This window comes from Dama dama, chromosome 3 (genome assembly GCF_033118175.1).
Source record: "Dama dama isolate Ldn47 chromosome 3, ASM3311817v1, whole genome shotgun sequence".
In the NCBI taxonomy this organism is placed as follows: Eukaryota; Metazoa; Chordata; class Mammalia; order Artiodactyla; family Cervidae; genus Dama; species Dama dama.
The window spans coordinates 28,163,230-28,177,287 of record NC_083683.1 but is presented as its reverse complement, the minus strand read 5'-3'; the positions used below and the strand labels follow the sequence as shown (position 1 = coordinate 28,177,287).

Here is a 14,058-nt window from a genome sequence, read left to right as displayed (position 1 = left end):
GAAGGGGTCACAACCAATATTTGAAAGTTCTAGTCACTGATTCCTGATTGATTGACTCTAAAGTCACCCTTTTAAAAACATGAACAGCATGTATATTATCTATGGTGAAACAGATCATCAGCCCAGGTGGGATGCATGAGACAAGTGCTCGGGCCTGGTGCACTGGGAAGACCCAGAGGGATGCGGTGGAGAGGGAGGCGGGAGGGGGGATGGGGATGGGGAATACGTGTAAATCTATGGCTGATTCTTATCAATGTATGACAAAACCCACTGAAATGTTGTGAAGTAATTAGCCTCCAACTAATAAAAAATAAAATAAAATAAAAAAATTAAAAAAAATAAAAACATCATCTCCCACTAGATCGCTGGTTACTGGAATCAGGGACTGTACTGAATCCCCCAAGTCAGGCGATGGCCTAGTTCAATGCCTGTCAAATATGTTAATTAATCAGCAAGTGGCAACTCTGAGTAACCACTGGCTATAGAACAACCTGGAAAAGTGCTAGGTACCTGTCTTTCAAACTCTGTGATAGAAACTTCTCTTTGTGATTTTTAATTTAAAACCATTTTAAAAGAAGTTTACTTGTAAAATAATTTATTTTCTAGGCAATATACTGAGGTCCTTAATGGAGACCTGGGGGTAATGGAAGCCTGGCTTTAAGTCAGTTATCCTTTGTACTGTTAAGAGTCAACATTCCAAAATAAACGTTAACAGAAATTAACAGCAACCACAATTGCAACCCAACATTTCTGAACTAGAAGCATTTTCTCTCTAGGGGATGGGATTACATCCCCTCAATTACAACTAGGGGATTGACAAACTCTCTTAATCAGAAAAAAAAAAAAAAAAAAAAAAATCTCTCTGCCTCCCTCCCCTCTATCCCCTTTCATTCTTCTCCTTCCCCCAAACGCACGTAAGCTGTGACCATTTTATTCGAGTGGAAAGTTGAAAGAAAGCAACACGCTAGCTACACCCACCCGGTGCTCCTCGGGTGGAACGGCAAAGTTCCCTCCCAGAGCCAGCGAGGCATTCGCTCTCCGATACCTGCTCCGCTTCACGCCGCATCTGAAGGTCTGCCCGCCGCGGAACAGTTGCGTCTCCATCTGGCTGCCAACCCGCCCAGGCTCCCTTCTCCTCCACCACCGCCACCTTCCCTCCGCCCCCTCCTTTCCGTCTTCCCTCACCACCCCCGCCCCCAATCTCCTCCTCTTTTTCTCACTACAAGCGGCTGCTGCTGCTGAAGCCGAGCGTCACTTCGGCTCCCACGGCAGCCATGGCGACACTCACAGTGGTCCAGCCACTCACCCTGGACAGAGGTAAGGGAGCGGCCCGCCCTCCAGGCCACCGCGTCCCCCGCCAGCCGCCTCCCCTGGCGCCGCCAACTCCCGCCCGGACCGCCGGGCAGCGCTCGGGCCGGGGGAGCCGGCCGGCGAGGACGAGCCGCGAGGGCTTTCGCGCCGAGGACACTTTCTTCCCCTTTCTCCGCCCGCCGCGTCCCCGTCGCCCCTTCGCGCTGCCATCGCCCGGCCCAGGGGTGCCTCTGCGGGGCTCCAGCAGCCCACGCCGCCCCTCTCAGCCCCTCGGCGGCTCGCCTCCCGGCCGGCGGCTTTGTTGAAGCGGAGGCGCGGGGACCGCCAGGCGCTCGCCCGGGGCTCGGGGTTGGAGAGGGGCAGGGAGGAAAGCTCGCCTGGCCGGGCGAGGGCGCCTGCAGCCGGAGCCCAGGGAAGCCTGCCGAGGGAGCCGCCTGGCAGTCTGCGCGGCTGGGGGCCCAGGACGAAGGAAGTTTGTCCCGGCGCCGGGGGGCGAGGGTCGGTCCGGCTGCGGAGACCCCGGCAGTTGCCCGGGGGCGGGCCAGGCGTCCCCGCGGGCGGCCGGTGCCCGGGGGCACGGCGGCGGGGCTGCGGCGGCTGGGAGCTGCCCTAGGCGCAAAGGGCGAAGCGAAGCGCGGGCAGCGGGGCCGGGGCCGGGGGCGCAGCGTCGCGGCAGCCGCGCCGGCTCTCCCGGCTTCGCGCTCGGAAGGCGGCGGGGGTCGCGTCTGCCCTCGCCGGGGGCGGCTCTCCGGCCGTGGCAGCTCACAGTTTCTCCTGCCCCAGCCAGCCTTGTTCTCTCCCAGCCCGGTGCCACGGCGATGCCCGGGCTGCGGAAGGCGCTGGGACGGAGCGCAGGCTGGGTTGCAATTCAACTTCTGACCTGCGACCCTGTGCGTCCTGCTTTCTGACTTGACTGGGGAAGCAGCGTTTGCTTCCTTTCTAGGACTTCCCCAAGCCCAAGGATGGAGTCCTTCGCTGCGATCGCGGCCTCTCCCGCGCACCGCTGCGGGGTCATAGCTGTGCTTGCGTGTTCGAGTTTTCTTTCTGGCTTTCCGACGTCCAGTTATGAATGCTCCGGGGTCCCACGACTCTGCTGCGGAGGACACCTGCTCTCCCTGGCCCGCAGCGACCGGATTTAGGACCCTGTGCGGCCATTTGGAAATGGTGTGCTCAGATGAAAATGATTCAGTCCGATGTGCCTCTAAAAATATTCTTTCTGGAGGATTAAACCGGACTGTGGGGCAAGGCAAAAGAGCATCCTGCTGCGAGTACAGTGAAAAAGCCAGTGCAAAGTTAGGGAGGTTTTTTAATTTGGAGAGATTGTGGGGTGACTTTAACGCAATCTGTTGGCGCCAGAAGAGATGTTATGTGGTGCCCATAGCAACCTTACTCGGGGTACGAGTTGAAAGACAAAAAATAATTGATTTTATGTTGGGAAATGTTGGTTTGCCTGCTAGTAAATTAATAATAGTAGTTAAAGAGTTCAGAAATCCATTGCATAATCCATGATTTCTCCCCAGTATCATCATCTCCACTAAGCAGGATAAATCCATTGCCTCTAAGAACCTAACAGATGGCAAGCTATTAGAAATTATGGACTCCCAAGTATTTCTGTTTTAATGTAATGAGATCTTATATTGTCCCATTCCTATATCACCATCTTTAAACATCCCAAGTAAAACGACTGCATTAGGAAAGAAAGGAAAAAAAAAAAAAAAAAAAAGCAAGCAAACTCCAAGAAAATTGCATACCTGAGCAATTTTATATACTACTACTACTAAAAACATTCCACTTTGAAGGGCTTACCTTAAATGCCTGATCAATTTTGGAGAGGAAGTGCAATCAGATTAAGATCTGTTCTTAAAGTTTGTTCTTGTTCACAGCCGGACTGTACCTCTCCTTCCCAGTTGTGATTCAGTAGCTCAAGAGGCAAGTTGGGTGAGACTGAATGTATCTGAATAAATTGGCTTCAAGGTCTTGTAATTTACAGATGGTGGGTTATTGACATCATTACTGTGTAAGAAGTCAATACATATTCATAATTTCCCCTCTAAGTTGTTAAAATATGATTAATTTGTTAATTGTATCATAAAATTGATGAACTGATGAAAAATTTCCTACAAAAAGTAAAAAATCTCTGAAAAGATAGTACTTATCTGGTTCCTAGGCATACCTCTTGATACTTGCTTTCGAGGAGTTGGTCAGCCTCTTTGGGGAGCAGTTTTCCTTTTTGGCACATAAGGAGTTTGGAGTGAATGATTCAGACAATGTGCAACTCTAGGAGCCTAGAATTCAGTGAATTAAAATTAGGACTCAGTTTCTGGTCACCTACTGGAGGATTTCACAGATGACTTCCTCGCCCACCTCTTCCAGGTGTTTTTTGACGTGCTCTGAGGTCACCAACTACTTCGGCCTCATCGAAGCATTTCTCAAACTGTTGCATCTGTCTCCTTTCGAACGGAACTCCTTGAGGGAAGGGACCATTTCTAAATTCATCTTTGTGTTCTCAAAGCCTTCCATAGTCCCTGATTACAGTAGAAAATAAAAAATTAATGTACGTGAACTAAAGGATTGCAACAACTTAAGCACTGTTAAAATACAGGGGTTTCATAGTGAACAGAGGAGAAGGAAATGGCAACCCACTCCAGTGTTCTTGCCTGGAGAATCCCAGGGATGGGGGAGCCTGGTGGGCTGCCATCTATGGGGTCGCACAGCGTCGGACACGACTGAAGCGACTTAGCAGCAGCAGCATTGTGAACAGAAAAGTACAGCTCATAGATTCACAACATTTTAACCCTGGGAAAAAAGGCAGGGAGAACACAGGCCAGTGATTCTTAAGCTTTCTTTCCTCCCATGCTCTTGACAGATTTCCATCAGCAGCCATAGCTCATTGAGCTGTGATTATTAAGCAAGGAGGGTCATGGCAGGTGGGCGAAGGAGAGAGAGAAGATGCCTCATAAAGCCCCCTTCCCAGGCATCTTATCAAGCAAACCTGAATATTTGTATTCCATGTGTATTCTATTGGAATAGAATTCTATTCTATTCTATTCTATTCTATGGAATACACATGTATGCCATGTGTATTCTACAGGTTCTTTTCTAGCATCTTCATTTTTCAAGTGAAAAACATGAAAGAAGCAATGATAAGAGATGTTTTCAAGGTTACTCTGCTAGTCAGTGGGAGATTTTATGCTAAAATCTAATTTTCTTGTTTGATGCCCTTTGGCATTATCCACAGATTCATCTGGAATCTTTAGGGCAGCGGTTTTAAGCAATCAGATCACAGCTAGAGCTTGAAATTAAGATGGAACACCCCCAGAATTCCAAAGATATCATCTGAAAGTAAAGCTCAGTAGTCTGCACTAGCTTCCTGGGTCTCGTCTGGGAAGCAAGCCTTGGTTGGAACCAGGTTGGCCCCTGAAAGGACAAATAGGGTGGCTTCACGTTTTCACTGCTCTGTGTATATCCTAAACTCTTTTCCTTCTGCAACTAAGACCTCAGATTAACTCTGTGGGGGCCTCTGGGTGGCTTTGGTCATAGTGAGTTCCTGTTCCCTCTTTTCCCTGTCCTTAGGACTACTTATTGAGTGCTTACAGCAAATCAGACCCTCCTGTGGCGTTGCTGCATATTGGGGAGCTAAACAGAATACCACATGGTCTTCATGGTAGTTAGAGTCTAAGGAGGGAAAGAGATTAAATGCACACACACACATGCTCATGTAAATCATTCATTCATTCATTGAATAAATATTCATTTATCACCTTCTGTATACAAGATGTTACAGGAACACCAGAGACAAAGTTTCTGCTTTTATGGTCCTTAAGAATCTAAGGAAACATCAGTAAGAAATTCATTCATTCAACAACTAAGTACTGAGTGTCCGCCTTTTGGTAAGCACTGTTTTAAGCAGTGTGGTGGTCCTAATGAACAAAGTAGACAAAGGCTAATGGAGTTGACATACCAGTGAGATCCACACACTGAACACATAGGTATATGAGTGCTAGTAGAAAAACTAGCACTGAATCAAAGGGAGGGATGTGGTGCTAACTTGAAACTCGATAGTCAAGAATTGGTGCCATGGGAGAAGAGATCTGAGGAAAGTAAGGAAACAAAATTTACAGATATCTGGAGAAATGTACTCGAGAGAAGGACCTCATGCCTGCATCCTGGGAGCATCAAGAAAGTCAGTGTGAAAATGTGAGCACAGGGAAGAGTGGCAAAAAAAAAAAAACCCAAAACAGCAAAGGGTTTGTGAACTGGACAGGGGCCAGATGATGTAATTTATAATTAGGATTTTAGATTAGTTGAAAATATGATGTGCTCTGAAAACAATGAACATGACACAAAGAGAGAGAATAATGAGGAAGGACCTATTTAGATGGTTCACTGAGAAAGTAAAATCTCATCTGAGTTCTGATGTGTTAATAAGATCCTTAGAAAAAGCATTATGAATAGGGCGAAGAATACATGAAAGGGCAGTTCTACATCCACAACTTGGCGACCATCCCATGAGGACATCCATAACCGAGCGAATGATCGGAAAGAAAAACCACCAAGAAATAACAACACTAAGTATGTATTTGGAGTAGGCATTTGGTTATAAGTGTACCAAGAGAATCTATAGATCAACTGGCTGCTTCTTATTGCTAGACTAAAGCCCTGTATACTATAATTAAATTTTCAAAGATATCCTGAACATTATAATGTACATGTCACTATGTATAGATTTACATGTGGAACCCAAGTGGTGATGAGATATATTCATTTGCAGTGTAATATCTTATCTTAGACTGCGATGTAGAAAGTAGTAGCTGTAATTTACCCTTGTGGCAAAGAGAGGATGCTGATAAGGAGATTAGTGTGAATAGTCTCTTCCAGAATATAAAATGTCCAGTGCAATTCCTACATCTTTGCCCAGATCTTAATCTCTACACCAGGAATGACCTTCAGCTAAAATCAAGGGAGTAAAGCAGTGTGCAATCCATATACTTAATACCATCATAGCAAAGAACATAGGAATACTTCACTGTCTTAAAAATTGCATGGATTCAGGCACTTTTCTTAAGTCCAGTAGCTCCAACTCTCTTTCACTTTCCATCTCAAGGTCAGAAAAGATAATACAATGGAATTCTTCAAAATTTTACTTCTGCTTATATTTTTACCCTTATTTTTAAGCAGATTTTTTAAAAAAAAAATCATGACTTACAAGGAAGTCTTTACATGACTTATAAAGAAGACTCACAAATTCAACTCTGGAGAAAAATGGATAATTAAAATAATTTCCAAGAGTAATTGAAGTTGTGTAATATTCAATACTTGAGACCTTACTTATAACATGATCAATAGTTTACAGTCTGTGTTTAGGCACCAGTATAAAATAAAATGCTGGTGTCACAGCCATCAAATATTTCTGTGAGTTAAACTCAACTTGGATACACTGCAAAAATGTAAATCTTGATTTCTTGAATTCTAAAATAAATTGTAATCTAAAATATTGATTAAACAAATTTTGATGTGTTTTTTCTTTAAGAACTTAAAACTTTTGCCCTTTAAAAATTCTAATAGAAAACCAAGAGCTTTTATTTTGTGGGTTTCAACCTTATGAAAAAGAAATGAGTGCAAAAGTTGAATGCAAATGAAAATCCCATGAGTGCCACACTTTTCATAAAATTTGTGATACATTAAATTTTTTTCTCTCTTCCCTTTTCCCTTTCCAAGGCAAGCAGAGCTTATTACTTTACGTATTTCCCAATTCTAGCCTTGGGCAACCTATAGTTTTTCTAATCAGCTGTATTCACCAGTTTATATAAAATCTGTATTTGCCTGAAAATCACTTTTGTTCACAGTCCAAAGGACTTTCCTCTTCTCTCTGTCTTCATTTTTTGTTTATTTAGTATAGGGAGAGATTAAGGAAGAAGGAAAGTAAAAATCAAACTAGTCTTTATGTAGTTTTAAGGTTGTATGCCCTGATTGTGGTGGGGAGGAAAGAAAGAGGGTTTAACTGTATTTTCTGACTCTTGTCCTAAAATCTTTTTACATCAGGTATATTTTAGCCAGGTATATTTTAGTCTACAAACATTAAGTATTTGCATTCTTTCTCGTGTTTTCCATAAGCTTCACTACACATTTAAAAAATATACTTTTATTGAATTTTCTTTGGAAATCAATATTCGAGTTTCTTTTTGCACTATACTTTTTTGTCTGATATGAAAAGTTTGAAAGAGAAGGAACCAAACTTCTAAAAAGTCTTGATTATTGAAAAAGGTATTTTCCACTTAATGAGAGTTTTAGACACCAGTTTAAAATTGAAATTGAAAAATTAAGGATCGAACTTTCAGATAAAGAAACAGAAGTTTGGTGAATACCTTCAAGTTTCCTGTGTCAGCCGTCTAACCTCTGAGCTGTATTTGGTACACTCTGGTCATTTATGAAAGTAATGCTTTTGCTTTTGGAGTACTTTTTTTTTTTTTTTGGAGTACTTTTTCAGAATCACTAGGTAGAGTTTAGCTATTTAATAGGGAATAGAGACTATTTGGAGAGTAGTATCAAATTGGAAGATATATACTGAGTTTTAGATGTGCTATTATAAGCTTTCTCTTGGAGAAACTCTTTACTTAGTTCTGACACCTGTCTATTAGGATGAAGTCTTCATTAGGTCAGAGACTATGCTGAATTTGTTTGCAGAGAGCTCAATGCATCATCTGGTACATGGTTGGTGCACTCTTCATATTGATTGATTGATTGAATGAATGGATGAATGAAATTGACTTAGTTGGACTAGCTATTTTAGAGTCATTCTTAATAATAATAAAGTCTTCCAACCTGTAATAATGTAAAAGTGGTAGCTACCATACTTGATCACTTTGCTTTGTGTGTGTGTATGTGTGTGTGTGTAGCAGACCTAAATGTGGAATGCTATCCAGGGCCAAGAAGGGATGTGAGTTGCCAGTGCTGAGGCTTGTAGCCCAATGTCCATTGCCTGCATCCACCTGCCATCTTAACTTGTTAATTGAACCAGACAAGTTAATGCCAGAAGATAACTGAAAAGCTTAAAAAAAGAGACAGGAGGAGGGCCAAGCAGAATCCATCTCTTCCCCACCAACCCCAAACGCACACATAAGCTATACTGCCTTATTTTTCTTTTAACCACAAATGGATGAATGATAGAGATGTGTCCTGATAAACAAGTTAGAATGGCTTTAATTTGAAATCACTCTGGGTTGGCAAATGAAAATACAACCTTTAAGTCCTGTTGATTACATCAATGTTACCAAAGGTAACTCTAGTCTAGGTGATAAAGTTGTTTTTTATTCTCCATGACTGAGTTTTCCTACCTGATGTGCTAGCTGAATTTGAAGATTTGCCTATTAAAAGTAAATATGCCCAAAGACTACTTGAAAAAAAGTCATGCTGAATTGAAACTTAAACTGAAGTTATACTCAGATGGTATCTATCTTCGAAAACAAGGGCTTCTAAATTAAACTGGTGGTAAGTTCCTCTAGAAACACAGTAGCTATTTCAAGTTCAACTGGTTCTGCTATTTTTGTTTACTTACCTATTGTGGTGATAGTTAACGAAATTTCAGTATGATCTGTTTTTTTTTTTTTTTCTATCCAAGAATCATCTTTCACCAAAAGAAGGGAAGGGGATAGAATAATGGGAATTACGAATGGCAATAATAGTTAAACTCAAGTTAGATGGACTTTAAATGAGTTAATATGTGCAAAATACTTAAAACAGGCCTGACACATGGGAACCATTTATCAATGATAGTTATTTTTTCCGAGTCTTCAAAGTCCAGAAAGGCATCCTTTGATATCTGCAGGGCATTGGTTCCAGGACTGCCTGCAGATAACAAAATCCTTGGGTGCTCTAGTCCCTTATATAGAAAGGTGTGATATAATTGATCATTTGCATCCTTAGGTCCTTACGTTCTGCATTCCGAGATTCAAGCAACCCATCTGTGATTAACTGAATCCGCAGACAGTGAACCCCCAAATATGGAGGGTCAACTGTACTCCCACCATACTGCCAGGAGGCAGGGCTAGATAAGACTCGTTGTCTTCAAGCATATGGTACTAAGAGGCAGTTGTTCAGTTGCTAAGTCATTTCCTAATCTTTGTGACCCCATGGACTACAACATGCCAGGCTTCCCTGTCCGTGGATAGTTCTCCATGCTATCTCCTGGAGTTTGCTCAAACTCATGTCCATTGAGTCAGTGATGCCATCCAGCCATCTCATCCTCTGTCACCCCCCTCTCCTCATGCCCTCAGTCTTTCCCAGCATCAGGGTCTGATTTACAATGAGTCGGCTCTTCTCATCAGGTGGCCAAAGTATTGGAGCTTCAGTTTCAGCATCAGTCCTTCTAATGAATATTCAGGGTTGATTTCCTTTAGGATTGATGGGTTTGATCTCCTCACTGTCCAAGGGACTCTCAAGAGTCTTCTCCAACACCACAGTCAGAACCATCAATTCTTCAGCGCTCAACCTTCTTTATGGTCCATCTCTCACATCCATATATGACTACTGGAAAGACCATAGCTTTGACTATATGGACCTTTGTTGGAAAAGTGATGTCTCTGCTTTCTAATATGCTATCTAGATTTGTTATAGCTTTTCTTCCAAGGAGCAAGCATCTTTTATTTTTAAGGCTGCAGTCACTGTCCACAGCGATTTTGGAGCCTAAGAAAATAGTCTGTCACTGTTTCCATTTTTTCCCTATTTGCCATGAAGCAATGGGACTGGATGCCATGACCTTCATTTTTTGAATGTTGAGTTTTAAGCCAGCTTTTTCACTTTCACCTTCATCAAGAAGCTCTTTAGTTCCTCTTCCTTTTCTACCATAAGGGTGGTATCATCTGCATTTCTGAGGTTATTGATATTTCTCCTGGCAATCTTGATTCCAGCTTGTGCTTCTTCCAGCCCAGCGTTTCTCATGATGTACTCTGCATATAAGTTAAATAAGCAGGGTGACAATATACAGCCTTGACGTACTTCTTTTTCTATTTGGAACCAGTCTGTTGTTCCATGTCTGATTTTGACTCTTGCTTCTTGACCTGCATGCAGGTTTCTCAGGAGGCAGATAAGGTGGTCTGGTATTTTCATCTGTTTAAGACTTTCCCACAGTTGGTTGTGATCAGTTAAAGGCTTAAGTGTAGTCAATGAAGTGGTAGGTGTTTTTCTGGAATTCTCTTGCTTTTTCTATGATCCAACAGATGTTGGCAATTTGATCTCTGGTTCCTCTGCCTCGTCTGAATCCAGCTTGTACATCTGAAAGTTCTTAGTTCACATATTGTTGAAGCCTAACTTGAAGGATTTTGAGTGTTACCTTGCTAGCATGGGAAATGAGTACAATTGTATGGTGGTTTGTACATTCTTTGGCATTGCCCTTCTTTGGGATTGGAATGAAAACTGACCTTTTCCAGTCCTGTGGTCCCTGCTGAGTTTTCCAAATTTGCTGGCATATTGAGTGCAGCACTTTAACAGCATCATCTTTTAAGATTTGAAACAGCTCAGCTGGTATTCTAGCACCTCCACTATCTTTGTTCGTAGTGATGCTTCCTAAGGCCCACTTAATGTCACACTCCAGGATGTCTGACTCTAGGTGAGTGATCACACCATTGTGGTTGTCTGGGTCATTAAGAATTTTATGTACAGTCCCCCTGTGTAGTCTTGCCACCTCTTCTTAATCTCTTCTACTTCTGTTAGGTCCTTACCATTTCTTTCCTTTATTGTGCCCATCTTTGTGTGAAATGTTCCCTTAGTCTAATTTTCTTGAAGAGATCACTAGTCTTTCCCATTCCATTGTTTTGCTTATTTCTTTGCATTATTCACTTAAGAGGCAGAGACCATGTTTATTCTGGTGTTCTGTAGAAGCAAGAAGCACTTAGAGACGCCTGGAGGTCAAAATAAAAAGTTTCCTGTACAATTACCTAATTTGTCAGCTACCTCTTTCCCCAAATCACTTCCTTCTTGATGCTTCTGTAACATTATTTTTCATAACTGTACTACACAATATAGAAAATTTTCATTTACGCTGCTGTCACCCTAGCAGCATAAGTTATTTATATTCATCTTTGTGTATGCATTGCCTATCACAGTGCCTGAAAGATAAGTGCTCAAAAGTGTGCTGAATAAATTAATTTTTTTTTTCCTTCAAATACTGCATACCTTCAGGGAATAAACCTAGGTAAGTTACCAAAGGATACAAGATGACAGAATTTTTATTCAAGAAAAAATTTCCTGCATTTATTCTGTTTAAAATTAGAACAGGTGCCTTCCGGGAATTCATGAACATCCTATTACTGGATTACTGGGAAAGTACAGGCGAAAGTCGAATGACAAATTGGAAAAGTTGTTATAGATGGACTTTCAAGATTTAGTCATTGTTAAGGACATGGACCAGAATTTATGTAGATGTTTGGGGGTTTTATTTTATTCTATTTATCTGCAGATATCAAAAGTGTACTAACATGGATGGGCCTAGAGATTGTCATACTGAGTGAAGTAAGTCAGATAGAGAAGTATCGTGTGCCATCCCTTACATGCGGAAACTCAAAAGAAGTGATACAAATGCACTTATTTACAAAACAAAAGCAGACTCACAGACTCGGAGAACACACTTGTGCTTCCCAGGGAAGAAGAATGGGATGAAAGGATAGTTGCGAAGTTGGGATGGACAGGTACAAACTGCTGTGTTTAAAATGGATAACCAACAAGGTCCTCCTGTATAGCACATGAAGCTCTGCTCAATGTTACGTGACAGCCTGTTGGGGAGGGGAATTTGGGGGAGAATGGACACATGTACATGTGTGGCCAAGTCCCTTTGCTGTTCATCTGATTCTATCAACACACTGTTACTCAGCTGTACTCTAATCGGTTATGTAAAATAAAGAAGTTAAAAATAATGATTGAATCTATCACCAAGAGTGACTCTCTGACTCTTGTTTAGCTGTTTAATTGTGAAGCATCCCAGGATGCTGAGAGAGGCATACAGGTGCCATTCAGGGGTGTGAGCGCTAGATCCAGACATCTGGGTTTAAATCCTACCTATACCTGCCCCCTCCTTTGCTCTATAATCTCAGCCTGTTAAAATCGTCTCTCTGTCCTTTACTTTTCATCTATAAAGTTGCCAATAGTAGTAGTGTCTTCCTCCTGAATTTACTGTAAAAGTGAGAAAACGTATGTAAGTGCTTAGAACACCGCCAAGTTGATACTATTAAATAAGTGCTCAATATTGATTGATTAGTCCCCACCCCCTTCTCCCCAGGGCATGGATTTTTCCCAGTGTGATAGATGTAAAGTGCACAAGCTTCAGATTTAGACAGATATGGATTTGAATTGCAATTCTGCCACTTACTATCTGTGGGAGCTTGGAATACTGCTTACTTTCTCCACATTCTATTTCTTTCATCCTTAACATAGCAATAGTGATGCCCACTTTGTGTGGTGATGCATTCCTTTGGTTCTTCCCTCTCTTAGCCACGCAAGACAGAAGGAGAATCTGCGATGTGCCAGGTACCGAGTCCAAGGCTAGGGTTAGAGCGTGCAGCCCAGGGAAGACAGACATTGTCAGATAATTTATAACAGAGTTTGAGTATTTTAGCAACAGCTTACACAGGTTGAGTATTTACTACACGCCAGGCATTGTGCTTAGAGGTTTCCATATTTCATTTCAATTAGTCCTGAAAACAAACCTCTGGTGTCGGTGCTATTAGTATTTTGAAGACGTTGGAATTGAGGCAGAAAGAGGCTAAATAAAGGGATTGGAACTCAGGCTGGTTGATGTTGAGGCCTTGAGCTTAATCCCGGGGCTACACTGCGGAGAGCAAGCGCACAGGTCTGTAACAGGGTCTGTAACAAGCCTCGAGGAGCTTGAACTTGTAAGGCATGGCAGGCACCGAGGTGCCTGCAGAGGCTTCAAAGAGCAGACGGACAGGTAGGAGGTACCACCGGGAGAGTCGGTTGTCCAGACGGAAGGGAAAGCCAAAGCTTACAGAAGGGACGTATACCAATGTTGGTAGAGACTAATTGCGATGTATTTTTAAGGTCTAGCACAATTATTTGAAAACAGCAGGTGTTTCACACACGGTTGTTCTTACTATTAATCATGTCTATTACTTTCTTAGTTACAAAAGATGAGAATACCAATATATGAAATTATAAGAAAGTACTAGCCACATTTTGATCTTTCTTTCCACGCTGTGCCAGTGAACCCAGAGATAATGACTGTGACATTCGGATTTTCTTTCAGTGATCTGTCATGGGCAGGTGAAACTTCACAGACTTGGAGTGTTGACAGGCTCACAGAGGGAGCTGGAAAAGTGATAACAGGGCCCCGGGTCCCTTTCTCTACAATCTTTTCTTTAAGTGGAACAAGTGCAGCACAACCTGACTTTTCAGGCACAAAGAGAAAAATTGTGACTTCTTTTTCTTCCTTCAAGATTGGCTCTAAATATCCTGAAGGGGTATACTATGCTTACCCATGATCATTAAACTAAATGCCTTGGGGTTTTAACATGTGTTTCAGTGGTCCAAGCTATGCTGTATTTGTCTAGCACCTAAGCAAACCTCCTGTAAGGTAACTTAAAATTATTCCTTTAGGCCAAAATTATTAATTTTTTAACCATTTTTCACCTGAAAATACAGGATTTATTTCCTTCTCTTTTCTGGGTACAGCAAATGTTCTCTGGAAAATGAAGTTTTTGTAAAAATATAGTGGAAGATAAAATAAGTAAAGCAGTACAC

General features: G+C 42.2%; 1 protein-coding gene across 1 annotated transcript in view; it reads left to right on the top strand.

The window, feature by feature from the left end:
* The first annotated feature begins 1,230 nt into the window (after positions 1 to 1,230).
* The window catches only part of LIN7A (lin-7 homolog A, crumbs cell polarity complex component), a 156,944-nt gene continuing 144,116 nt past the window's right edge, over positions 1,231 to 14,058 (top strand). Inside the window, exon 1 of the mRNA XM_061125195.1 lies at positions 1,231 to 1,317. Coding sequence (XP_060981178.1) covers positions 1,275 to 1,317 — 43 coding nt within the window. The 5' untranslated portion in view covers positions 1,231 to 1,274. The remainder of the gene's footprint in view (positions 1,318 to 14,058) is intronic.